The sequence below is a fragment of the Loxodonta africana genome, chromosome 7, assembly GCF_030014295.1.
Source record: "Loxodonta africana isolate mLoxAfr1 chromosome 7, mLoxAfr1.hap2, whole genome shotgun sequence".
Classification (NCBI taxonomy): Eukaryota; Metazoa; Chordata; class Mammalia; order Proboscidea; family Elephantidae; genus Loxodonta; species Loxodonta africana.
In genome coordinates this window covers 18,041,914-18,069,151 of record NC_087348.1, presented here as the reverse complement: position 1 = coordinate 18,069,151, position 27,238 = coordinate 18,041,914, and the positions used below count along the sequence as shown (strand labels likewise).

At 38.9% G+C, this 27,238-nt stretch overlaps 2 protein-coding genes across 2 annotated transcripts; both read right to left on the bottom strand.

Moving 5' to 3' along the window:
• Positions 1-7,002: 7,002 nt before the first annotated feature.
• LOC100662338 (olfactory receptor 5B12-like) lies at positions 7,003-8,019 on the bottom strand. Its single transcript, XM_010600928.3, has one exon. It carries the CDS (start codon positions 7,945-7,947, stop codon positions 7,003-7,005), a length of 945 nt encoding a protein of 314 aa, XP_010599230.2. The 5' UTR covers positions 7,948-8,019.
• Positions 8,020-25,636: 17,617 nt separating this feature from the next.
• LOC100662622 (olfactory receptor 5B12-like) lies at positions 25,637-26,637 on the bottom strand. The gene has a single exon (XM_003421405.3). It carries the CDS (start codon positions 26,579-26,581, stop codon positions 25,637-25,639), a length of 945 nt encoding a protein of 314 aa, XP_003421453.2. The 5' UTR covers positions 26,582-26,637.
• Between the last annotated feature and the right edge of the window lie 601 nt (positions 26,638-27,238).

Here is a 27,238-nt window from a genome sequence, read left to right as displayed (position 1 = left end):
TTATTCTTAATAGAAGCTCAGTCCCCCATAATCAATGACTCTCTTTTACATCTTCCTTCCCCTCACCAATAACTGCTAGGCTGCTAACTGAAAGGTCAGCAGTTCCTAAGGAGAGAAGGCCTGGCGATCTGCTTCTATAAAGATAAAAACAAAAAAACAAACATTGCCACTGAGTTGGTTTCAACTCAGCAACCCTAAAGGATGGAGGCGAACTGCCCCATAAGATTTTCAAGCTTGTAAGTCTTCACAGAAGAAGACTGCCACATTCTTCTTCCAGGGAAGAGCTGGAGGGTTTGAATTGCACATTTTTGTTTAGCAGTCAAACACTTCAACCACTGAGCCACCAGGGCTGGAAACCCTATGGAACAGTTGTATTCTGACCTATACGGCCGTTATGAGTCAGAATCAACTTGATGGCACCTAACAACAACAAGACATTTGCCTATTCTTGATATTTCATATAAGTGGTATCATATAATGTTTGCCCTTTTATGACAAACTTATTTCACTCGGCATGTTTTCAAGGTTCACTCATGTTGAAGCATGTGTCAGGGTTCATTTTTCTTTATGACTAATATACAACTGAATGGATACATCACATTTTGTTTATCCATTCTTCTGTTGATAGACATTTAGGTTGTTTTCACCCATGGTTATTGTGAATAATGCTGCAATGAACATTGGTGTATAAATATCTGTTTGAATTCTTGATTTCAGTTCTTTTGGGTTCATGCCTAGGAGTAGAATTGCTGGATCATATAGTAATTCTATGTTTAATTTTGTCCACAGTGGCTGCACTATTTCACAACCCCAGCAGTAATGGATGAGGGTTGGAATTTCTTCACATTCTTACTAACACCTGTTGTTTTATGATTAAAAAAATATATATATCATGGTCATCATATTGGGGTGATGTGATATCTCATTGTCATTTTAATTTGTATTCCCCTAATGGCTAATGACATTGAGCATCTTTCATGTGCTTGTTGACCATTTGTATTTCTTCTTTGGTGAAATGTCTATTCAAGTTCTTTTCCCATTTTTTAATTGGCTGTTTGTCTTTTCATTACTGAGTTGTAGAATTTTTATAAAAAAATATTATGAGTATTAAACCCTTATTGGGTATATAGTTCCCAAAATGTGTAGGTTGTCTCTTTATTTGTTGATAAAGCCCTTTGATGAAAGAAAGGTTTTGATTTTGATGAAGTCCTGTTTATCTATATTGTCTTTTGTTGCTTGTGCTTCACATGCCATATCTAAGGATCTATTGATGAATAACAGGTCATGAAGTTCTGAAGCACTACCCCTATGTTTTTTCTAAGAGCTTTATGGTTTTAGTTCTTACTTTTAGGTCCTTGAACTGTTTTGAGTTGGTTTTCACATATGGTACAAACTATGGGTCCACCTTTATTTTTATGTGTGGAGAAACCCAGATGTCCCAGCACCATTTTAATGAGACTATTCTTTCTTCATTCAATGGACTTAGCACTCTTATAAAAAAAAAAAAAAAGTGTGAGTTTATTTCTGGACTCAAAATTCTATTTCATTGACTGTTTTGATTACTGTAGTTTTATATTGTGTTTTGAGATTGGGGAGTATGAATCTTACTTTCTTCTTTTTCAGTATTGCTTTGGATATTCAGGACCCCTTATAAGTCCATATAAAGTTGTGGGTTGGTTTTTCCATTTCTTCAAAGAAGGCTGTTGGAATTTTGATGGAGATTTCATTGAATCTATACATTGTTTTGGGGACTATCAACATCTTAACAATAAGATGCAGTGTGGGGTTAGAGGGATGGAGAAAGATGGAGTCATTTTTTAGGTGACTTGGGTGGCTCTGAGATTCTGTAAAGGGTGGTGGAAAATTTTGAAAATGCATAGTGGTGATGGCTTTACAACATGATGGACATAGTTAATATATATAACTATACATGTAAAAAATGCTGAAATTGTGAATGTTTTGTTATATATGTATTTTACAATAATACAACAGCTAAGAAATAGAAAATCTAAACTGACCTATAACAATAAAAAGATTGAATCAGTAATTTATAAATTCCCATAAAGAGTAGCCGAGGCCCAGGTTTTCATTGGTAAATTCTACCAAATATTTTAAAAAGACAAACTCTGCCAGAGTATAAGAAGAGAAGGGAACATTCCTCTACTTTTTCTGAGGCCAACATTACTCTGATACCAAAACCAGACAAAGACAGCCCAAGAAAAGAAAACTACAGATAATATCCCGTATAAATATGTATACAAAATTTGTAAAAAAATTACTGTGAAACAGAATCTGACAACATAAAAAAGGATTATATAACATAACCAAATGAGATTTAATCCAATAAAATTAGGTTGGTTTATCATCTGAAAATCCATTTCAAATAATATTTCATATTAGTAGCATGAAAGCCAGAAATCATAACATCACCACAATAGATGCAGAAAACACATTTGGAAAATCTAACACCCGTTCATGATTAGAAACATTCAGGAAACTAGGAATAGAATGGAACTTCCTTAACATTATAAAGGACATCTATGAAAAACCTACATCTAACATCACACTAGACAGTGAAAGACTGAATGCTTTCTGTCATAAGCTAGGTTCTCTGGCAAAACCAGTGAAATGTATAAAGTCCATGTGTCAGGCGTCAGGATGAAGGCTTCTCCTGACTCATGTAAGTGCAGGGGCTGATGAGCCCAAGATCCACAGGTAGATGGCAGGCTGCTGGTTTACGGCTGTGAAGCCTGATGAATCCAAGATGGACAAGTAAGACAGCAGGCTACTGGCTCAAGTCTCAAGAACTAGTGGTCAGATACTGACAAGCAGAATGCAGGATACAAAGCATAGCAAATGCCGACAGCTTTGCCAGAAAGTCCACATATATTGGACGCAGGTCACATCCCCAAGTAAGCTCCCTTTCAACTGATGTGCTTACTCACAGCAGGTCCCGTCATGGAGGTGATCACATTACATAAGATCTCATCATGGAGGTAATATATCATTATACAACTGCCCAACTACATCATAACTGCCAAACTACTGAGAATCATGGCCCAGCCAAGTTGACACACAACCTTAACAATTACATTCCACCCCTTGTCAACTTGTCACCAGTGCATATCTCCTTAAACCATGTTAATCTCTGAATAAAGACAATTATAAAGTCATATTTGTGCTTAACCTGATACAATTTGCACACATACAACCAAAAAGTCACTGGCCTTGTTTACATGTTATATTTTATAAGTGAAGAAAACAAAATATTTGATGCACAACTACAAGAAAGAAATTCTAATAACAATTACAATCATCATTTCTGCAACTAGTCACACGGTTGTAACCGGTATTTAGAACTATCTTCTTCCACCACCCATTCCATATTGCTTTGCCTTCAGCAAGTACCTCAGCTGATTGAGGTTCTTTGCCCAGTGGGGTGACCCAAACCTTTACTCCTGAAGGATATGGGCCATTAATAGTCATGTTGGAATTGAGTTGCTGTAGTTTTCCATTGACATTAATCACTGGGCATAGTAATGATCCAAGGGATCTCCAGCATTGCAGATGTACTGTTCTTCACCTCCATTATGTAATATCAATCCTTTTATCCTCTTGGTAATCAGGATCAATCACACCAACGCTTATGATAACTGACTTCTTTGCCTCTTGATCCAGAGACATAAGGAGACAAAGTGGCCAGGTAGAAACTGTTAGCTTCCAGTTCAGTGAAATCAATGATGTGTCTCCAGGCGGGAACATTCCTTCCTTTGGAACTAAGACCTCTAGGCATGCAGAGCATAGGGTTGTGGTCACAGGAAGAAAAAATTTTGTGAGTGGGTCACTAGGGGTAATAGTGAGTGGTGCCACTTTCATTTCCACGCCTTGATTGCTAGATCCATGAGTCTTGGCTATAGGAGAAACAGCACCATATATTGGATGCTGGTTTAGAGCATACACAGCCTCCTGGAGAACACTGACCCAACCCTGTAAGGTACTGCCACCAGCTGGCACCATAACTGTGACTCTGGAAGGCCATGCCATCATTCTAAAAAGCCAGCTGCTAATGGATGATGGTGAACGTGTTAAGACCAGTGAATTCCATGAGCATGGGCCCATTGTCACACTTCATTTGCTGTGAAGTGAGTCCCTTGATCTGAGGTGATGCTGCACGGGATGCTGGGAGTAAGGCATTCCGTAAATCGACAGACGGTAGTTTTGGCAGAAGTGTTGCATGCAGGAAGGCAAAACTGTATCCAGAGTGTCTATTCCAGTAAGAACAAAACGCTGCCCTTTCCATGATAGAAGTAGTCCAAAGTAATTAACCTGACACTAGGTTGCTGGCTGGTGACCTTAAGGAATTGTGCCATACTGGAGACACATTGTTGGTCTGTGCTGCTGGCAGATTGGGCATTCAGTAGTGACCACACCCAAGTCAGCCTTTGTGAGTAGAAGTCCATGTTGCTGAGGCCATACATAACCTCCATTCCTGCTACCATGAAGGATTTGAAGGATCCAGGGATGGTGATTCCCACCACATTCCCATTCAACTTGCCTATTTGGTCTGTGCAAAAAACAGATGGGTCTTGGAGAATGACAGTGGGTTATCGAAAACTTAACCAGGTGGTGACTCCAATTGCAGCTGCTCTTCCAGATGTAGTTTCATGCTTGAGCAAAGTAATACATCTTCTGTAACCTAGTAGGGAGCTATTGATTGAACTAATACCTCTTTCTCCACGCTTGTTTTGAAGGACCACCAGAAAGAGTTTGCCTTCAGGTGGCAAGGCCAACAATACATCTTCAGTGTCCTACCTTAAACACAAAAAAATCCACTGCTGTTGAGTTGATTCCGACTGGTAGCGACCCTACAGGACAGTGTAGAACTGCCCCATAGAGTTTCCAAGGATCGCCTGGCAGATTCAAACTGCTGACCTCTTGGATAGCAGCAGTAGCACTTAACCACTACGCCACCAGGGTTTCCGTGTCCTGCCTTAAGGGTATATCAATTCTCCAGCTCTATGTCATAATTTAGTTCACAGGGATCTATAACACTAAGAAAGAAGAGCCAGAACCCAGGGTCTCTGTGCTGAGAAACTCCTAGACCCAGTGGAAGGTTGATGACAGGAACCTTTCCTCAGAGCTGACAGAGAATGAAAGCCTCCCCCTGGAGCTGGCACCCTGAATTCAGACTTCTAGCCTCCTAGGCTGTGAGAGAATAATTTGCTGTTTGTTAAAGCCATCCACTTGTGGTACTTCTATTATAGCAGCAGTAGATAACTAAGACATTTTCCTACTAAGATCCTGAATAAGATAAAGATGTTCATTATTGTCAATTCTAGTCAATATTTTACTGGAGGGTGTAGCAAGGGAAACTAGTTAGAAAAAGAAATAATAGGCATCCAGATTTGAAAGGTAGAAGTAGATTATCTCAATTTAGAGATGCATTGTCTTGTACAACTCAAGAAAACCTCAAGGAATACACAAAAAATATATTTGAAGACACACACATTCAGCAAGATTTCAATACACTAGATCAAGAAGCAAAAAAAAATCAATCGAATTTTATACACTAGCAATGAATAATTGAGAAAAGAAATAAACAACTCCACTTAAAATAGCATTTAAAGGAATAAAATACTGAGGAATAATTTTACCCAATAAAGTGTAAGAATTGAAGTGGGCATGAATCAGGACGTAATCAATGTACTGGGGAAAAAAAAATTAATAAAGCAAGAAAAGCCATTGTTCTTGTGGAGCTTACATTCTAGTCAGAGGAGATAGATGAATAGGTGCACACATAAATACTACTAATAATAGTTGAGTGATGATCAGGACTATGAAGAATAAAGAGGGAAGTGGCCAATGTCCAGGAAGAAGTGAGGTGACTATGATATGGTAACCTTTAAGCAGAGACCTGAAGGGAGAGAAGGAACACTCCAAGCAGAAGGAACAGTAATTAAAAAGCCTAGAGGAGAGGGCATGCTTAAGGTTTTTTTGTGTGTGTGTGTGTGTTTTTTTTTTTTTTTAACACTCAACAAAGTGTTAAAAACCAAAGATATCACCTTGAAGATTATGGTGCATCCGACTCAAGTCATGGAGTTTCAATTGCCTCATATGCACGCGAAAGCTTGACAATGAATAAAGAAGACCAAAGAGGAAGCGATGCTTTCAAATTGTGATGTTGGTGAAGAGTATTGAATATATCACAGATTACCAAAAGAATGAACAATTCTGTCTCGAAAGAAGTACGACCAGAATGCTCCTTAGAAGCAAGGATGGTGAGACTATGTCTCACATACTTTGAACATGTTATCAGGAGGGATCTGTCCTTGGAGAAGGACATCATGCTTGGTAAAGAAGTGGGTTAGCAAAAAAGAGGAAGACCCTCGAGGAGATGGATTGACACAGTGGCTGCAACAATGGGCTCAAGCATAAACAATTATTGCAAGGATGGTGCAGGACTGGGCAGTGCTTCATTCTGTTGTACGTAGGGTTGCTATGAGTTGCAACTGACTCAAGGGCACCTAACAACAATGACAACAATGACAATACTTATCAACACGGTTAGGTTGCAAATACCACGTTGTTAGTGAAAACCGGCATTATGCAAAAAATGAAAGATGATCACATCAGGTAAAAATGAAGGATGATTACATTGTTACATAACTGCTAAATTACATGACTTCATAACTGTCAAACCACTGAGAGTCATAATCTAGCCAAGCCAACATATAATCTTAACAATCATAGCCAGAGTTACCCTTACCTAGTCATTTTTTTTTTTTTAGTCATACTCCCAAAGCATGAATAGAGAAGACCTCATGTGGGAAGGAATAGCTGAGAGAAATTAAAGAAAAGAATTAAACTTATAACCATTGAAAACCCTATGGAGTGCAGTTCTACTCTGACACACATGGGGTGGCCATGAGTTAGAGAATTATCTTGATGGTAACAGAGTAGAGGTCCAATAGAGGCTTTACATGTTTTGCATGCTGCTTCTAATTAATAGGATAACCCCAAGGAAGACTTTACTTTTTCAGCAACCTTCTTGAATGCACTCTTGATTTCCTTGTTCCTCAGGCTGTAAACCAGAGGGTTCAGCATCGGGATCATCATAGTATAGAACACAGATGCCATTTTGTCTGTGTCCATGGAATGATTGGAAGTTGGCTGTAAGTACATGAAGATGATTGTCCCATAGAAGATGGAGACAGTGGTGAGGTGGGAAGCACAGGTGGAAAAGGCCTTCTTTCTTCCCTCAGCTGAGTGCAATCTCAGGATAGCAATAAAAATCAACAGGTAAGAGTTCAAGATAACCAAGAGAGTAAAAGAGACAGTGCAAGCTGCCAAGGTGACGAGCAGGATCTCATTTGTGTAGATATCAGAACAAGAGAGAGCCAGCAGTGGGGGGATGTCACAGAAAAAGTGATTAACCACATTGGAATGACAGAAAGAGAGGTGGAACGTGAAGGCAACATGGATAGAAGATTGCAGGAGTCCACAGATGTAGGAGCCAGTGACCAGTAGCGCACACACAGTACTTGTCATGGTGGTGGTGTAATGCAGGGGTTTACACACTGCTGTGCAGCGGTCAAAGGCCATGGAAGCCAGGAGGAAACTTTCAATAGTGGCAAAGGCTGCAAAGAAGAACATCTGGGCAGCACATACATTGTAGGAGATGATCTTATCTCCTGTGAGGAACCCCACCATCACCTTGGGTGTGACCGCCGAGGCATAAACACAGTCCACCAGGGAGAGGTTGCTAAGGAAAAAGTACATGGGGGTGTGGAGATGAGAGTCTAACAGAATCAACACAGTTATCCCCAGGTTCCCAACCAGAGTGATGAAGTAAATGAGTGTGAAGATTAAAAATAAAGGGACCTGTAGCTCTAGGGCATCTGTTAACCCCACAAGAATGAATTCAGTCACCTCCGAGATGTTCTCCATCAAGGTCCTTGGTGCATCATTATGTGAGGCACCTACGGCACAATGAGAAAACACAAGATAATGCTATTTGAGCACTACCAGGAGAATTGAAGTGTGGCCAGAGTCTCATGTTCACATGCACCAGTTTCTGGTCCAGGGCAGGACCCTTTGTGCAAGAAGCTGGACTGAATTCTGGGCAGGGATGGGTTGAGTGAGATAATTCATTTGGAAGTGGCATGGAAAGGCTTTAGAATGTCTCTGCTGATCATAGTTGCTGGGATCCAGATTATGACTTTGTGGACATGTTTCACCTTGACTGGTGTATGACATACTTGGCAGTATATATTGTATTACACCAGAAGGGCTTTTTTTCACTACTTGCCATGTCTTGCAAGCATTCTTATCCATTGATACATTGTCTTTCTTGTTGATATATAGAAATATTAATTCACAGAAAGTAAAATATTGGAAACATTTGGCCGGTCACTGGTATATAAAACTGACAAGCCCTGTAAAACACATTTCGCGTCTGTTAGGGCCCCTCACCACCTTGGTGCATGATAGCTGAAGATACACAGCAACTTGTGGACCTGATTTAGGGATACCCACACTTTTCTTTCTAATCCAGGAAGGCCATGAATTGGGAGCTCACCTCAACCACTGGGCCCTGAAGGAAGCTTAGCAATCTCTTGCATACCCTTAGCTGTGTGATGGCCTTTTGCAGCCACAGACTTCCTGTCATGTCACAGCAGGTATTTGTTGTGTGCACCTCTTGGGGCCACTCACCTGACAGCTTATTGTGTCTGTTGTGATTGTAGCATGAGAGGCCATCTCAACACAAAAGCCACTCCTGGTCCTTAAACCTTGACTCTTTCACTTCTCCTTGATTAACAGTCCTTCACATTCAAGGCAGGATATGATATGACTCTTGTTTTTATGGATAGCCTAGTGGAGAAAACCTACATACAAACAGGTATGTGAATCATAATGCATTGCCTCAGGAGGGACATGCCCAGGGTGATTTGAGCAGAAAAGAGGCATTTTTAGCCCAATTTAGGGGCACAGGAAGACTTTCCAGAAATGATACCTTCTGAGCTGTCCCTTGGAGATCGAAGAAATAATAATGATAATGATTGTTGTTGTTGTTAGGTGCTGTCAAGTTGGCTCTGACTCACAGTGATCCTATGTACAACAGAACAGAACTCTGTGCAAAGCTGTGCCATCCTCACAATCATTGTTATGCTTGAGCCCATTGTTGCAGCCACTGTGTCAACACATCCTGTTGAGGGTCTTCCTCTTTTTTCCTGACCTTCTACTGTACCAACCATGATGTCCTTCTCCAGGGACTGAGCCCTCCTGATAACATTGTCCAAAGCATCTGAGACATGTATAGTCTTGCCATCCTTACTTCTAAGGAATGTTCTGGTGTACTTCTTCCAAGACAGATTTGCTAGTTCTTCTGGCAGTCTGTGGTATAATATTCAATATTCTTCGCCAACAGCACAATTGAAAGGTGTCAATTTTTCTCTGGTCTTTCTTATTCATCGTTCAGCTTTTGCTGGTTGGAATCCACTTGCTGGCAACTTTTGTGTGTGTGTGTGTGTATGTTAGGAAACTGTTCCAAGCTATTCACATATATTGACTCATAAATACATTTAGCAAATCTGTGAGGCAGGTACCATTATAATCCTCATTTTGCTTAGAACGGTACTGAGGTTTAAAGAAGTAAACTACTCCCTCAAGTAATAAAGCTGTTGGTAGAACTGGGATTTGAACAAAGAAGTAAGGCCTAAAATCCTTAATCTTATGCACTCATCTCAAAATAGTGGGTCAAGTTAATTAACCTTTCTGTGTTTCCTCATCTTTCAAATGGGAATAACACTTTTAGCCCTTTATGGTGGATGAATGCAATAATTTATATCACAGCAAAGACTCTAAGCTATTATTATTACTACTGCTGCCGTTTTTTTTTTTTTTGCTGTCAAGTCTATTCTGACTCATAGCGACTCTATAGGACAGGGTAGAACTGCTCTAGAGGGTTTCCAAGGAGCGGCTGGTGGATTTGAATAGCTAACTTTCATGACAGCAGCCAACCTCTTAACCATTATGCCACGAAGGCTCTATTATACTGATAATTATACTGATACTATGTTAATACTTTTATACCGGGAAGAGGGAACATCACGGATAAAGGCATGAGCTGGTGAGCACAATGGGATAAGCAGGAAACTACAGGCAGAGAGGTGTTACTTATTAATAAAAATAATTGCACAATCAAAATCTCAATTAGGGTCTAATGTGCAACACTAACTGGTAGACATAAGACAGACAGGATTGAACCCTAAGAGAAAGAATTGGAGGAAATAATGTGTCAGATTATTGACATAGCCACTTAGAAGAAGAGTCTAAGGTGACTATTTGATGGAGTATAATACAAGGATATGCTTTTACCAGTCGTACAAATAAGTGTCACTCACTGAATAGCAACTTAGATGAGATATAGCCTTAGGAATATTATGTTCACTTCTTGAACCTCAGTTTCATTCTCTGTGAAATATCAAGTTCATATAATATCTGTGTACCTACTTCACAGGGTTGTAAAGATTAAATTAAGGCACTGAAAGATACAAAAATAAAACTATCCTACTACTGCAATGCCTGGTATATAAAGTGTTATTCAGCATTAGTTCCCTTCCTCTTTTTCTAGTTTTCCTCTTAGATGACTTTGCAAACATGTCAACTTTGTATCAGGACCTTGTATTACAAAATGAATACCTTAATTCCTGACTTTTTAACACAGGTAGACACAGCCAGTTCTTCAAATTATCCTCAAAAAGTGACAAGAGCTATAATAAAAGTGTCTTTAAAGTATTATGATATCATCATGGGAGTGGCCAGGATTTGCCAGAACACCTTACCTACCATGAAGTTACTTCCTGGCTCATCAATTGTTAGAGCTCTATGCTTGTTAGAATTTCCAGATTGGGCCCAAACACATAAACATGCACATCTGTTTATATTTCTTGAAAAAAAAAGTTAATATCTGTATCATGCTGATACACCAAGAGTGGCCACTGTATTGCCCAACTTCTTTATTTGTATTTCTGCATGTAAAGGACGCAAAAAGGCTCCTTTAAATTCAGGAGTTCAGAGATGTAGAGATGATAGGATAGCAGTACAAATCACAAGACCAATTTTAATTCTAATTCTCTTGATAACCAGCTGGATATAGGCCTGCACTGACCTGATCTCCTTAACTCACAAAATAAATACTTTCTCCAACTCCTTGATAGGTGCTATCATGCTCTGATATGAGAATGAATATGAAAGTTATTTGAAAGTATAAACAATAATAACTTATTAAATCAGACCATCTGAGCCACCCTTTCCTGGTTACTGCAGTATATTCATCCAGGAAGACTGAAAGTCCAAACTTTGATGTTACCAAAGGAAATGGCTCAAAAATTGAGATCCCCAAATAGATGAAGGCAGTGCTATAACTTCTGAAATTTAGAGAGGGAATTATAATATTTGCTGTATTGCTCTTACGGCACATTCTAAATTGGATGCAATTAGGAGGCACTGTCTTCCTGCATTTGAGTAAAATCTGCTTTCGCTTCAACCATTTACATGAGGCCATGTGATAGCAATGAGAATGTAAATCTGGGCGAGAGACAGCAGCGTGTTGGAGTGGAAAGGGCAATGGACTAGGGGTGGGGAGATAACAAGCTAACAGAGTGTCCTTGCTCTATCCATTTAACTTTTATTTAACTCACTTGTAAAATAAAATGGTGGAATCTTCTAGAATCACTTCAAACTGTAATTGGCTTTGATTTTATGTTTTCCTAATACTTACTTGTTTCCTAGGAAAGGACCAATGAAGTCCCCAAAGGTGTGGGTACAGAACACCTTCATACCCAGGTCATTGGTCTGAAGTCCACATCCAGGAAAGCGTCATGCTGGAGAAACTCCTTCACTACTTCTGGAGCTCTAGGTTGTGGAGCAGAATCTAGGCTTGTGCTCTTGCCAATATCAAGGCAGAGACAGCGCCTGGTTACAGAGGTCTCCAAGGAAACATTTGGTGTCAAGAGGGTGGATATCTCAGGAGGCTCCTGATCCCGCCTTGGCCCTCCTAACCTGTCCTCAACTGGAGATATCAGAGACTAATATTTGCATCATGGCTGGAATGCTTATGAAGGCAAAGCAATAGAAGCGTATAGGAAAAAGCCTCCAATAGTCATAGCAGCAGCCACAGCCAACTTGATTACCAAAAATAAAACTTTCACTGAAATCTTTGGGTTAGGTGACATCAAGAGCTCTTGTAAGCTTTTTTTTGTATCTAGTTTTTTTCTCACAGGTCTACAGGGTCTATCCAAAATGATAGTCTTTCTTGTTTACTTATTTATTTGGAAAATATCTACCTGACTTACTGCTGTATGGATATTTTTTTCTTTTCTTTTTTACAACTAAGGTGATGAATCCTTTCTTCCACACAGTCTCCTCTAACCACTAAATTTAAATCCTCCATTATTATCATTTTCTTGGAAGAAAATTATCACTCTTTTCTTCTTTTAAATTTTATTATTGTTACTGTTGGAAATACACAGCAAAACATAAACAAATACAACAATTTCTACAGGTACAATTTGGTGACATTGATTATATTCTTCAAGTTGTACAACCATTCTCACCCTACTTTTTAGAATTACTCCTTTGTTGTTAACATAAACTCACTGTCCCTAAGCTTCCTGTCTAAACTTTCTAGTTGCTATTGTCAGTTTGATCCCATAGAGATAGTTCTTTAAAAGAGGTGTCTTAGGCTGGATTCTCTAAAGAAGCAAAACGAGTAAAGTGTATAAGTATAGAGAGGTTTTTATCAAGGAAATGGCTCACGTGGTTGCTGAGGCTGTAATGCCCGAAACAAAGAGGCTTCCCCCGATACATGTAGCCACAGCAGCTGTTGAACCTGAGATTGGCAGGTAAGAGAGCAGGGCTCTTGCTCACAGACTGTGAAGATGGACAAATGCCAATATCAGCAGTGAAGGCCACAAGGCTTCATCCAATTCACATAGCTGCAGGGGCTGGTGAAAGCAAGATCAGCAGATCGGAGAGCAGGGATCTTGCTCATAGGCTGTGAAGATGGAGGAATTCCAAGATTGGCAGGCAAGACCGCAGGTAAGCTGCTAGCTCAAGTTCCAAGAACCCAAGGTCAGGCAAACAGGAGGCAGCAGCAGGATTCAGAGCAGGAAAAAGTCAGGATGTCCACTTATAGTCTGATGCAGGCCACATGTCCAAGAAAACTCCCATTCAACTGATTGGCTACTTGCAGCAGATTCCATCATCAGGGTGATCACATATCAGATCTCCACAGGGGAGTGATCACATTATATGACTGCCAAAACATGGAGAATCATGGCCCAGCCAAGTTGGCACACAATTTTAACCATCACAAGAGGCAATGCTCAAAGCAGACAGTCTTTACTAATTAAGCTAAGTATTGTATGGTTTAAAGAAGGCTTTCGGGGAAATTTTCGGCTTATGGTTTAAGTTTTAAAAGTTATCTCAAGGCAATAGTTTTAGGGGTTTGCCCAGCCTCAATGAGTCCAGAAAGTTTGTATTTTATGAGAACTTGAAATATTTTTTCACATTTCTCACCATTTTGATCAGATTTCTTCTAGAGAATCTTTAATCAAAACATTCAGTAATGATAGCTGGGCACCATCAAGGTCTTCTGGTCACTCCATTCTCAATGCAGTCATGCAGCCAAGTATCAAAGTTTGAGTGGAGTGATTATGTGGCCTGGATTCTAATCCCAGTTCTGTCATCTGATGCAGTATGACCTTGGCCAAATTATTTAATCTCTCCAGTTTATCACTTATTAAAAAAAAAGGGATAATAATATTGCATATCTCTCACATAATAGTCAAAAATATTAATTAAATGCCATATATGCACAGCTGAGCATGATGTCTAAGACATAACAAGAAATCAATAAATTTAAATAAAATATTGGTGGTTCAAACCCATTGATACTGTGGAATAAAGGCCTGGTGACCTGCTCTTGTAAATATTATAGCCAAGAACAGCCTGTGGAGTAAACCCTTCTTTATAGCCAGGCGTTGGAATTGACTTGACAGCAACAGGTACTGCTATTTATTTTTTATTGCACTTTAGTTAAAAGAGAGCCTGCCCTCTTTTCTCAGCAATAAGTTAGAAATAGATCTTTTTTGTGTTAAATCATCCTATGTCCTGACTAATATGATATATAATGTACTTCGATATGTTTTGTTGTGTAGGTGTCATTTTTTTTTTTAAACAGATGACAAGTTTGTGGGTATGGGTCCCCATGTATTCATTCATTCTTTCTTTATAGCAGTTTTTATATGATATAATTCACGTACCATACAATTCGCTGATTTAAAGTATGTAATTCAGTTATTTTTAGTTTACTCACAGAGTTGTGTGACCAACACCACTATTAATTTTAGAACATTTTTATCACCTGGAAAAGAAACCCAGTATAAATTAACAGTCACTTTTTTTTTGCTTACACCTACTTCCCCACCCTAAAAAAAAAAACCCAGTGCCGTTGAGTTGATTTCAACTCATAGCGACCCTATCCCCACCCTAGGACACCTTTAATTTACTCTGTATCACTATAATAAAAAAAATTTTTTTTTAAATCTATAAACTGAGATAGAACCATACAATATTTCATCATTTGTGAGTACCTTCTTTCACTTACCTTAATGTTTTCAAAGTTCATGTGTTTTGTAGCATGTATCAACGCTTCATCCTTTTTCATTGGGAAACAATATTCCATTGTAAAGATTCAACACGTTTTATTTATACAGTCATCATTTGATGTCAACATTTGGGTTGTTTACACTTTTCTTTATTATGAATTATACAATTTGTGTGCATGTGTATGTGTAGAATATATTTTCATTACTCTTAGGTATAACTCTCGGAGTAGAATTGCTGGATCATGTGGTAAATCTATGTTTAATTTTTGAACAACTGCCAAACTGTTTTCCACAGCTGATGTACAAGTTTACATGCTGACTAGTGATGTTGAGTGCAAAGGCATTCAACTGTGTGGATCATAGCAAATTATGGATAACATTTTGAAGACTGGGAATTCCAGATAACTGTGCTCATGAGGAACCTGTACATAGATCAAGAGGCGACCATTGGAACAGAGCAAGAAGATACTTCCTGGTTTAAAGTCAATAAAGGTATGTGTCTGGGTTGTATTCTTTCACCACACTTATTCAATTTGTATGCTGAGCAAATAAGCTGAGAAGCTGGACTATATTAAGAAGAATGGATTGGAGCAAGACTCATTAACAACCTGCGATATGCAGATGACACAACCTTGATTGCTGAAAGTAAAGAGGACTTGAAGCAGCCCTCAGTATGGATTACACCTGAACATATAGAAAACAAAGATCCTCATGACTGGACCAATAAGCAACATCATGACAAATGGAGAAAAGATTGAAGTTGTCAAGGATTTCATTTTACTTGGATTCACAATCAACTCCTATGGAGGCAACATTCAAGAGATAAAATGATACATTGCATTGGGTAAGTCTGCTGCAAAAAATCTCTTTAGGGTGTTGAAGGGCAAAGATGTCACTTAGGAGACTAAAGTGTGCCTGACCTAAGCCATGGTGTTTTCAATTGTCTCATATACATGTGAAAGCTGAGCACTGCAGAAGGAAGACTGACGAAGAACTGATGCCTTTGAATTATGGTGTTGGTGAAGGACATTGAACATACCATGGACTGTCAAAAGAACGAACGAATCTGTGTTGGAAGAAGTACAGCTAGAATGCCCTTTAAAAGGGAGGATAGTGAGACTTCATCTCACATACTTTGGACATGTTATAAGAAGAGACCATTCCCTGAAGAAGGACGTCATGCTTGGTAAAATAGAGGTTCAGTGAAAAAGAGGAAACTCTTCAACAAGATGGATTGACACAAACACTGGAACAATAATCTCAGGCATAACAATGATCATGAGGATGGCGCAGGACCAGGCAGTGTTTTGTTCTATAGTACATAGGGTCACTATGAGTCAGAAACAACTCGATGACATGTAACAACAGCAACAAGTAGTGGTGTATTAGAATTTCTATTTATCCATATCTTTTCTAACATTTGTAATTTCAGGGTGTTTTCTTGTTTGCTTTTCTAGATGTTGTTTTTTGTTTGTTTTTTAATTATAACCATATTAGTATGTATAAAGTCATATCTCATTGTGGTTTTAATTTACCTTTTCTTAATATCTAATTAAGAAGCCTTGGTGGCTGGTGGTTAAGCACTGAGCTGCTCACTGAACGCTTGGCCGTTGGGACCCACCAGTCTGCTCCGTGAGAGAAAGATGTGGCAGTCTGCTGCTGTAAAGATTACAGCCTTGCAAACCCTATGAGTCAGTACTACTCTGTCTTATAGGTTAGCTATGAATTGGAATTGTCTTGACAACAATGGGCTTGGATTTTTTGTTTTTTGTTTTTAATGATTGATAATGTTTAGAATCCTTTCCTGTCCTTTTTGTTGTTGTCGTTAGGTGCTGTTGAATCAGTTCCTACTCATAGTGTACTACGTACAACAGAATGAAACACTGTCCAGTCTTACACCATCCTCACAGTTGTTGTTATGCTTGAGCCCATCGTTGCAGCCACTGTGTGAATCCATATCATTGAGGGTCTTCCTCTTTTTCATTGGCCCTCTACTTTATCAAGCACGATGTTCTTCTCCAGGGACAGGTCCCTCCTGATAACATGTCCAAAGTATGTGAGATGTAGTCTTGCCATCCTTGCTTCAAAGGACCATTCTGGTTGTACTTCTTCCAAGACAGATTTGTTCGTTCTTTTGACGGTTCATGATATATTCAATATTCTTTGCCAACACCACAATTCAAAGGCGTCAATCCTTCGGTCTTCCTTATCATCGACCAGCTTTCACATGCATATGAGGAAACTGAAAACAACATGGCTTGGGTCAGGTGCACCTCAGTCTTCAAGGCCACATCTTTGCTTTTCAACACTTTAAAGAGGTCTTTTGCAGCAGATTTGCCCAATGCAATGCGTCATTTGATTTTTGCTGCTTCCATGGGTGTTGATTGTGGATCCAAATAAAATGAAGTCCTTGACAACTTCAATCTTTTCTCCATTTGTCATGATGTTGCTTATTGGTCCAGTTGTGAGGACCTTTGTTTTTTTTATGTTGAAGTGTAATCCATGCTGAAACCTGTAGTCTTTGACCTTCATCAGTAAGCACTTCAAGTTCTCTTCACTTTCATCAGTCAAGGTTGTGTCATCTGCATATAGCAGGTTATTAATGATTCTTCCTTCAATCCTGATGCCCCATTCTTCTTCATATAGTCTAGCTTCTTGGATTATTTGCTGAGCATACAGATTGAATAAGTATGGTGAAAGGATACAACCTTGATGCTTACCTTTCCTGACTTTAAGCCATGCAGTATCCCCTTGTTCTGTTCAAATGACTGCCTCTTGATCTATGTACACATTCCTCATGAGCACAATTAAATGTTCTGAAATTCCCATTATTCTTAATGTTACCCATAATTTGTTATGATCCATGCAGTTGAATGCCTTTGCATAGTCAATAAAACACAGGTAAACATCTTTCTGGTATTCTCTGCTTTCAGCCAGGATCCATCTGACATCAGCATTGATATTCTTGGTTCTGCATTCTCTTCTGAATCTGATTTGAATTTCTGGCAGTTCCTTATGGATGTACTGCTGCCACTTTTGAATGATCTTCAGCAAAATTTTACTTCAAGTGATATTAATGATAACCCAGAAACCCAGGGCCGTCGAGTCGATTCCGACTCATAGCGACCCCATAGGACAGAGTAGAACTGCCCCACAGAGTCTCCAAGGAGCACCTGGCAGATTCGAACTGCCAACCCTTTGGTTAGCAGCCTAATGATATTGTTTGATAATCCTGCATTCCATGGATCACCTTTCGTGGGAATAGGCATAATCACAGATCTTTTCCAGTCAGCTGGCCAGATAGCTGTCTTCCAAATTTCTTGGCATAGACAAGTGAGCACTTCCACTGCTACATCTGTTTGTTGAAACATGTCAATTGATATTCAGTCAATTCCTGGTGCCATGTTTTTTGCCAGTGCCTTCGGTGTAGCTCGGGCTTCTTCCTTCAGTACCATCAGTGCCCGATCATATGCTACCTCCTGAAATGGTTGAACATCGACCAGTTCTTTTTGGTATGGTGGCTCTGTGTATTCCTTCCATCTTCTTTTAATGCTTCCTGAGTCATTTAATATGTTCCCCATAAAAACCTTCAATATTGCAACTCAAGGATTGAATTTTTTCTTCAGTTCTTTCAGCTTGAGAAATGCCAAGGATATTCTTCCCTTTTGGTTTTCTACCTCCAGGTCTTTGCATATGTCATTATAATACTTTACTTTTTCTTCTTGAGCCACCCCTTGAAACCTTCTCTTCAGCTCTTTTACTTCATCATTTCTGCCTTTGGCTTTAGCTACTCAACGTTCAACAGCAAGTTTCAGAATCTCTTGTGATGTCCATTTTCATCTTTTTTTTTTTTTTTTCGTGTCTTTTTAATGACCTCTTGCTTTCTTCATGTATGATGTCCTTGATGTCATTCCAAAACTCATCTGGTCTTCAGTCATTAGTGTTCAACTGGTAAAATCTATTCTTGAGATGGTCTCTAAATTCAGGTGAGATATGCTCAAGGCCGTACTTTGGCTCCTGTGGATTCGTTCTAATTTTCTTCAGTTTCAACTTGAACTTTCATATGAGCAATTGATGGTCTGTTCCACATTCGGCCCCTGGCCTTGTTCTGGCTGATGATATTGAACTTTTCCACTGTCTCTTTCCACAAATGTAGTGTACTTGATTTCTGTGTATTTCATCTGGCGAGGTCCATGTGTATAGTCGCTGTTTATGTTGTTGAAAAAAGGTATTTGCAATGAAGAAGTCATTGGTCTTGCAAAATTCTATCCTGTGATCTCCGGCATCATTTCTATCACCAAGGCCATATTTTCCAACTACCAATCTTTCTTTTTTGCCTCCAACATTTGCATTCCAATCACCAGTAGTTATCTATGCACCCTGATTGCGTGTTTGATCTATTATTAGCATTTGTATATTTGCTTTGTAGAAATGTCTGTTCAAATACTTTGCCTGTTTTTTAATCGAGTTATTTGTCTTTTTACTGTTGAATTGTAAAAGTTCATTATATATCCTGGATATGATTCCCTTGTCAGATATATGATTAGTAAATATTCTCTCACATTCTGTGGGTTGTCTTTTCACAATCTTGATAATATCCTTTGAACTCAGCTACTAACCAAAAGATTGTCAGTTTGAATCCACCAGCTGCTGCTTGGAAGCCCTATGGGGCAGTTGTACTCTGTCCTATAGGGTTGCTATAAGTCGGAATCGATTCCACGGCAAAAGATTTTATCTATCTATCTATCTGTCTCTCTCTCTGTCTGTCTATCATCTATGATGAAAAATTTGCCATTATAGCATTTCGACATGTACAGTTTAGTGACATTAATTATGTTCATCATGTTGTAAAACCATCACCACTATCCATTCCAAATTTTTCCGTTACACTTACTAGAACCTCAGTTCCCTGTAATCAGTGATTTCCTTTTTCGTCTTCCCTCCCCTCCCTGGTAACCACTCGGCTAATAACCTAAAGCTCGGTGGTTTAAACTCACTGGCAACTCCTTGGGAGAAAAGACCTGATGATTTGCTCCCTTAAAGAGTAAATTAAAAAAAAAAAAAGTAAACTCAGTGCTGTCCAATCAATTTCGATTCATAACAACCTTATAGGACAGAGTAGGACTTCCCCATAAGGTTTGCAAACCTGTAAATCTTTACAGAAGCAGACTGCCACATCTTTCTTCCAGAGACGGCTGATGGTTTCGAACTGCTGCCCTTTTGGTTAGCAGCCAAGCACTTCAACCACTGATCCACCTTGGGTGGAAATTCTATTGAGCAGTTCTGCTCGGTCCTACAGGGTTATAGTCAGAATCAACTTGATGGTACTTAACAACAGACATTTGTCTATTCTCCATATTTCATATAAGTGATGTCATACAATATTTGTCCTTTTATGACTAACTTATTTCCCTCAGGATATTTTCAAGGTTCACCCATGTTATAGCATGTATCAGGGTTTCATTTCTCTTTTGACTAACATACCATTGTATGGATATACCACATTTTGTTTATCCATTCTTCTGTTGTTGGACATTTAGGTTGTTCGCACCTTATGGCTATTGTGAATGATGCTGCAATGAACTTGGGTGTACAAATACCTGTTTGCATCCCTGATTCCAATTCTTTTGGATATATGCCTAGAAGTAGAAGTGCTAGATAATACTGTTGTTAGGTGCTGTCCAGTTGGTTTTGACTCATAGAGACCCTATGCACAACAAAACACTGCCCAGTCTTACGCTGTCCTCACAACTGCTGTTATGCTTGAGCCTATTGTTGCAGCCACTGTGTCAATCCATCTTGTCTAGGGGTTTCCTCTTTTTTGCTGACCCTCTGCTTTATAAAGTATGATGTCCTTTTCCAGGGACTGCTCCCTCCTGACAACACACCCAAAGGATGTGAGATGCAGTCTCGCCATCCTTGCTTCCAAGGAGCATTCTTGTTGTACTTCTTCCAATACAGTAAATCTATATTTAATTTTTTGAGGAATTCCAAACTGTCTTCTACAGTGGCTGCACCATTTCACAATCTCAGCAGCAATGCAATGAGTTCCAATTTCTTCACATTCTTGCCAATGCCTGTTATTGTATTTTTTTTTTTTTAAATATCTTAGCCATTATTAAAAAAAAAAAGTAGCAGGGGTGAAATGATATCTCATTGTCATTTTATCTGGAAACTCTGGTGGCATAGTAGTTAAGTGCTACAGCTGCTAACCAAGAGGTTGGCAGTTCAAATCCATCAGGTGCTCCTTGGAAACTCTATGGGGCAGCTCTACTCTGTCCTACAGGGTCGCTATGAGTTGGAATCGACTCATTGGCAGTGTGTTTGGTTTTTTTAATGACTAATGACATTCGGCATCGTTCATGTGCTTGTTGGCCATTTGTATTTCTTCTTTGGTGAAATGTCTATTCAGGTTCTTTACCTTTTTTTTTTTTTTTTACTTTAAACGAAGGTTTACAGAACAAACTAGTTTCTCATCAAACAGTTAGTACACACGTTGTTGTATGACACTGGTTAACAACTCCACGACATGTCAACACTCTCCCTATTCAAACCTGGGTTCCCTATTACCAGCTTTTCTGTCCTTTCTGCCTTCCAGTACCTGCCCCAGGGCTGGTGTGCCCCTTTAGTCTTGTTTTGTTCCATGGGCCTGTTCAATCTTTGGGTGAAGAGTGAACCTCAGGAGTGACCTCATTACTGAGCTGAAAGGGTATCCAGGGGCCATATCCTGAGTTTCTCCAGTCTCTGTCAGGCCAGCAAGTCAGGTCTTTCTTTTTGAGTTAGAGTTTTGTTCTACATTTTTCTCCAGCTCTGTCCAGGACCCTCTACTGTGATCCCTGCGAGAGCAGGCAGTGGATGGTAGCTGGGCACCGTTTAGTTTTACTGCATTCATTCTGGAGGAGGTTGTGGTAGATGTGGTCCATTAGTCCTTTTGACTCATTTTTTGATTGGGTTGTTTGTCTTTTTATTGTTAAGTTGTAGGTTTTTTTTTTTTTTTTAAGTATATGTATTATGGTTTTTAATCACTAATCAGGCATATAGTTTCTAAAATCTCTAGGTTTTCTCTTTATTTGTTGATAAAGTCCTTTGATGAACAAAGCTTTTTAATTTTGGTAAAGTCCTATTTATCCATTTTGTCTTTTGTTGCTTGTGCTTTATGCATCATATCTAAGAATCAGTTGTTAAATAATAGGTCGCAAAGTCCTGAAGCACTACCCTTACGTTTTCTTCTAAGAGCTTTATGGTTTTACTTCTTACACTTAGCTTCTTGAACTGTTTTGAGTTGATTTTCATATATGATGTGAACTATGGGTCCACCTTCACTTTTAGGCCTGTGGAAACTCAGTTGTCCCAGCAACATTTCTTAAAGAGACTTTCTTTCCCCTTTGAATGGACTTAACACTCTTATAAAACATCAATGTATGGGCTTATTTCTTGACTCTAAATTCTATTTCACAGGTCAATTTGTCTATCATTATACCAGTACCAGGCTATTTTGGTTATTGTACCTTTATGTTATGTTTTGAGAAAGCAAAGTGTGAATCCTACTTTGTTCTTTTTTTCAATATCATTTTGGATATCCAGGGCCCCTTGAGCTTCCATATAAAATGAGCATTGACTTTTACATTAATGCAAAGAAGGTTGCTGGAATCTTGATGGAGATTGTATTGACTCAATACATTGCTTTGGGTAATACTGACATTGTAACAATAAGATGCTGTGTGGGGTGAGAGGTATGGGAAAAGAGGGAGTGATTTTTTAGGGAGCACCGAGCTTCTGTTAAGGGTGGTGGAAAATTTTGAAAACGGATAGTGGTGATGATTTTACAACACGAAGAACATAATTAATGTCACTAAACTGTACGTGTAACAATGTTGAAATTGTGAATGTTTTGTTATATATCCATTTTACAATAAAACTCCAAAAAATAAAATAAAAAACCAGAAAATCTAAATTGATCTATAACAATTAAAAGATTGAATTAGTAATTTACACATTCCCACAATGAAAAGCCCAGTCCCAGATGGCCTCATTGGTAAATCCTACCAAACATTTGAAAAATAAGTAATACCAACCATTGACAAACTCTTCCAGAATATAAGAAGAGAAGGGAACATTCCTCCACTTATTCTGTGGCTGACATTATTCTGACACCAAAGCCAAACAAAAACCACACAAGAAAAGAAAACTATAGAAAGTATCCCATATAAATATATATGCAAAATTCCTAAAAAAAAACCCAAAACTATGAAACAGAAGCAACATATAAAAAGCATTGTATAACATAACCAAGTGCGATTTAATCCAATAAAGTTAGGTTGGTATTTCACCTGCATATCCAATTCAAGTTATATTGCCTATTAGTAGCATGAAGGACAGAAACACACGGTCATCTCAATAGGTGAAGAAAATACGTTTGACAGATTTGAACACCCATTCATGATTAAAAACATTCAAGAAACTAGGCATAGAAGCAAAATTCCTCAAGATTATTAAGGGCATCTATGAAACACCTACATCTAACATCACATTGGAAACCCTGGTGGTGTAGTGGTTAAGTGCTATGGCTGCTAATCAAAGAGTCAGCAGTTCAAATCTGCCAGGCACTCCTTGGAAACTCTATGGGGCAGTTCTACTCTGTTCTATAGGGTCGCTATGAGTCAGAATCGACTCGATGGCCTTGGTTTTTTTTGTTTTAACATCACATTATTTGGTGAAAGGCTAAATGCTTTCTTACTGAGGTCATGAATAAGATAGAGATGTTCATTATCAATTCTAGTCAATATTTTACTGGTGGTCCTAAAAATATATATATATTTTTGGTGGTCCTAGCCAGGGAAATTAGTCAAGAAAAAGAAAAAGCAGGCATACAGATAGGAAAGGTAGAAGTTATCTCAATTCAGAGATGCATGGTCTTGTATACAGAAAACCTCAAGGAATCTACTAAGAATATATCAGAATACATACACAATTCAGCAAGATTTCGGTATCCTAGGTCAATATACAAAAAGGAATCAACTGAATTTTTATACACTAAGGCTGAATAATCCAGAAATGAAACAAACAACTCCATTTAAAATAGCATCCAAAGGAATAAAATGCTTAGGAATAAATTTACCGAAAGGAGTGTAAGAATTGAAGTTAGCATGTACCAGGCTGTAATCAATGCATTGAGATAAAGTTGCTAGTAAAGCAGGAAAAGCCATCGCACTTGTGGTGTTTACATATTAGTTAGAGGAGATAGATGAACGTGTGAACACATAAGTACTGCTAATTATATTTGAGTAAAAAAAAAAAATTTTTTTTTTTTTTTTTTTTAATGATCAGGACTAGGAAGAATAAAGTGGGAAGAGGACAATGTCCAGCAAGAAATGAGGTGACTATGATATGGTAGGAAACGCTGGTGGCGTAGTGGTTAAGTGCTACAGCTGCTAACCAAGAGGTCGGCAGTTAAAGCCCACCAGGCGCTACTTGGAAACTCTATGGGGCAGTTCTACTCTGTCCTATAGGGTCGCTATGAGTCGGAATCGACTTGATGGCAATGGGTATTTTTTTTTTTTTTTGGTTTATGATATGGTAAACTTTAAGCAAAGACCTGAAGGGAGAGGGGGAGCATTCCAGACAGAAAGGACAGAAAGTAAAAAGCCCTGAGGCAGGAGCATGTTTATAACTGTTTAGGAATTCACCCACTCCTCCCCACTTATCCATACGGTTAGGCTGCAAAGACCAGGCTATTATGTGAAGATCAGCATTATGCACAAATGGAGGATGACCACATCAGATTACAAAGTGGATGATGACTACATCATAACGTAATTGCCAAGTTACATCATCCCATAACTGCCAAACCACTTAGAATTATGGCTTAGCCACATGGACACGTAGTTTTAACCATCACAGAAAGAGATACTCTCACCTCACACCTTGGCTTTCGTTACTGCCAGACGTATGTCATTAATGCACAAAATAATCAGATATTAGATTATTTGCTATTGTTGTAAATGTGAAACATCAGATAACCAGATAGTCAATAGGTGAGGAGAAGGTGTATCAAGAAAATCGGTATGAATGTAGTGAGTTGAATGAGCGGGAGAATAATAAGAGATGCTGTAGCTCACCAGAACATTAGTGACATTATCCATTTCATATTATTTCCTATAAGAAAAATGTTTAACATTATAGTTAGTTATCATTAGTCTTAGTAGCTTTTTAATTACAAAAAAAATTTTTTTAACAAAACTTGAAGGGTTTCTGCTCATATACAGATAAACTTAAAAGTGCCCTTATTATTGATATCCTTTTTTTTCTGTACTCTGACATTTTTTTCTTCTGAAAATTATGGTGTAACCAGTACTGTTTCTATCAAATGATTTAGTGAAAACAGAAATATTAGTTCCTTTCAGACACTATACTTATATAGCTTTTGGAAAATTATAGCACAGAAAACAAATGCCTTCATTAGAAAATTCATCTTTTCTTCATTTTAGGCTCAGAATAGTTTATCAACTAGAGAAACCAAAAAGGTTAGACATGAGTTTGTATTCTGATACCATGATTGGTTATTTTAATTTCTTTTATTAAAACTAGTCATTCCACTCATTTAGTAGATTCCCATTCTTTATTTTAAGTGCCCAATAGGGTCCTTGCATATGCTTCTATTCATGAATTGTGTGTGGCTGGTTTGACATATATGATTGCACTAACATGTGTTAGAGAACATGTGAATAAGTTAAATGCCATTAAAAACGTTCTTGAAAAGCAAAACCCAAATATTCTTAAATTCCACTGAGCCAATATCATTCAAGTATTATATTTCAGAACACAATGTTTTCTTTATTAGACAACAGACTTTTGAGGAGGTAAGTCTATCACCTTAGAAATTAAGTGTATTGAAGGCCCTGAAGTGTGAGCCATTGCAAAGAAAATATCTGAGGGGATACTGGGTTGTTGTGGATTCTACAAAATTAAAACTTTAAGCCTGCAGATAATTTTGCTTTCTCAACAACCTTTTTGAATGCATTCTTAACTTCCTTGTTCCTCAGGCTGTAGACCAGAGGGTTCAGCATGGGGATGATCATGGTGTAGAACACAGATGCCATTTTGTCTCTATTCATGGACTGACTTGAACTTGGCTGTAAGTACATGAAGATGACCGTCCCATAGAAGATGGAAACAGTGGTGAGGTGGGAAGCACAGGTGGAAAAGGCCTTCTTTCTTCCCTCAGCTGAGTGCATTCTCAGGATAGCAATAAAAATGAACAGGTAAGAGTTCAAGATAACCAAGAGACTAAAAACTATAGTGCAAGTTGTCAAAGTGAAGAGTACAATCTCATTTGTGTAGGTATCAGAACAAGAGAGAGCCAGCAGTGGGGGGATGTCACAAAAAAAGTGATTAACCACGTTGGAATGACAGAAGGAGTGGTGGAATGTGAAGGCCACATGGATGGAAGTTTGCAAGAGTCCACTGACATAGGAGCCAGTGACCAGTAGCGCACACACAGTACTTGTCATGGTGGTGGTGTAATGCAGGGGCTTACACACTGCTGTGTGGCGGTCAAAGGCCATCGAGGCCAGGAGGTAACATTCAATAGTGGCAAAGGCTGCAAAGAAGAACACCTGGGCAGCACACGCATTGTAGGAGATGACCTTATTTCCCATAAGTAACCCAACCATCACCTTGGGAGTGACTGCTGAGGTATAAACACAGTCCACCAGGGAGAGGTTACTGAGGAAAAAGTACATGGGGATGTGGAGATGAGTGTCCAACAGACTCATCGTGATCATGCCCAGGTTCCCAACCAGAGTTACGAAGTAAATGAGTGTGAAGATTAAAAATAAAGGGAGTTGCAGCTCTAGGGCATCTGTTAGCCCCACAAGAATGAACTCAGTCACCTCTGAGATGTTCTCCATCAAAGTTATTGGCAAATCATCATGTGAGGCACCTATGGCAAGAGGAGAAAACACAAGACAACACTATTTGAGCACTACCATGAGAATTGAAGTGTGGCCAGAGCTCCTTGCTCACATGCACCAGCTTCCCGTCCAGGGTAGGATCCTGTCTGCAAGAAGCTGGACTGAATTCTGGGCAGGGTTGCGGTGAGTGAGATCATTCTTCCGGAAGTTGCATAGAGAGGCTTAGAATGTGTCTGCTGATGGTGGTTGCCACAGGGATGCAGATTATTACTTTGGGGGCACATTCCACCTTATCTGGTGTATGACATACTTGACCGTACATATTACTCTATACCAGAAGGACACTTTTTCACTACTTACCATGTCTTGCAAGTATTCTTATTCATTGAAATATTGTATTTCTTGTTGATACATAGAAAGTGAAATTCACAGAAAGTAAAATATAGGAAATATTTTGCCTGTCACTTACGTAGAATGCTGAATAGCCCTGTCAAACACATTTCCCATCCTTTAGGGCCCCTCACCACCTTGTGCCTGATAGCTGAAGATACACAGTGACTCGTGGCCCTGATTTAGGGACGCACGCACTTTTGTCTCTAATCTATGACAGCCATTAATTGGGTGCTTCACTTTGACCACTGAGCCCTGAAGGAA

What these genes read in the sequence shown, in the direction of transcription:
- LOC100662622 (XM_003421405.3), bottom strand. Translation starts at nt 26,581, where the DNA reads ATGGAGAACATCTCAGAGGTGACTGAGTTCATTCTTGTGGGGCTAACA.
- LOC100662338 (XM_010600928.3), bottom strand. Translation starts at nt 7,947, where the DNA reads ATGGAGAACATCTCGGAGGTGACTGAATTCATTCTTGTGGGGTTAACA.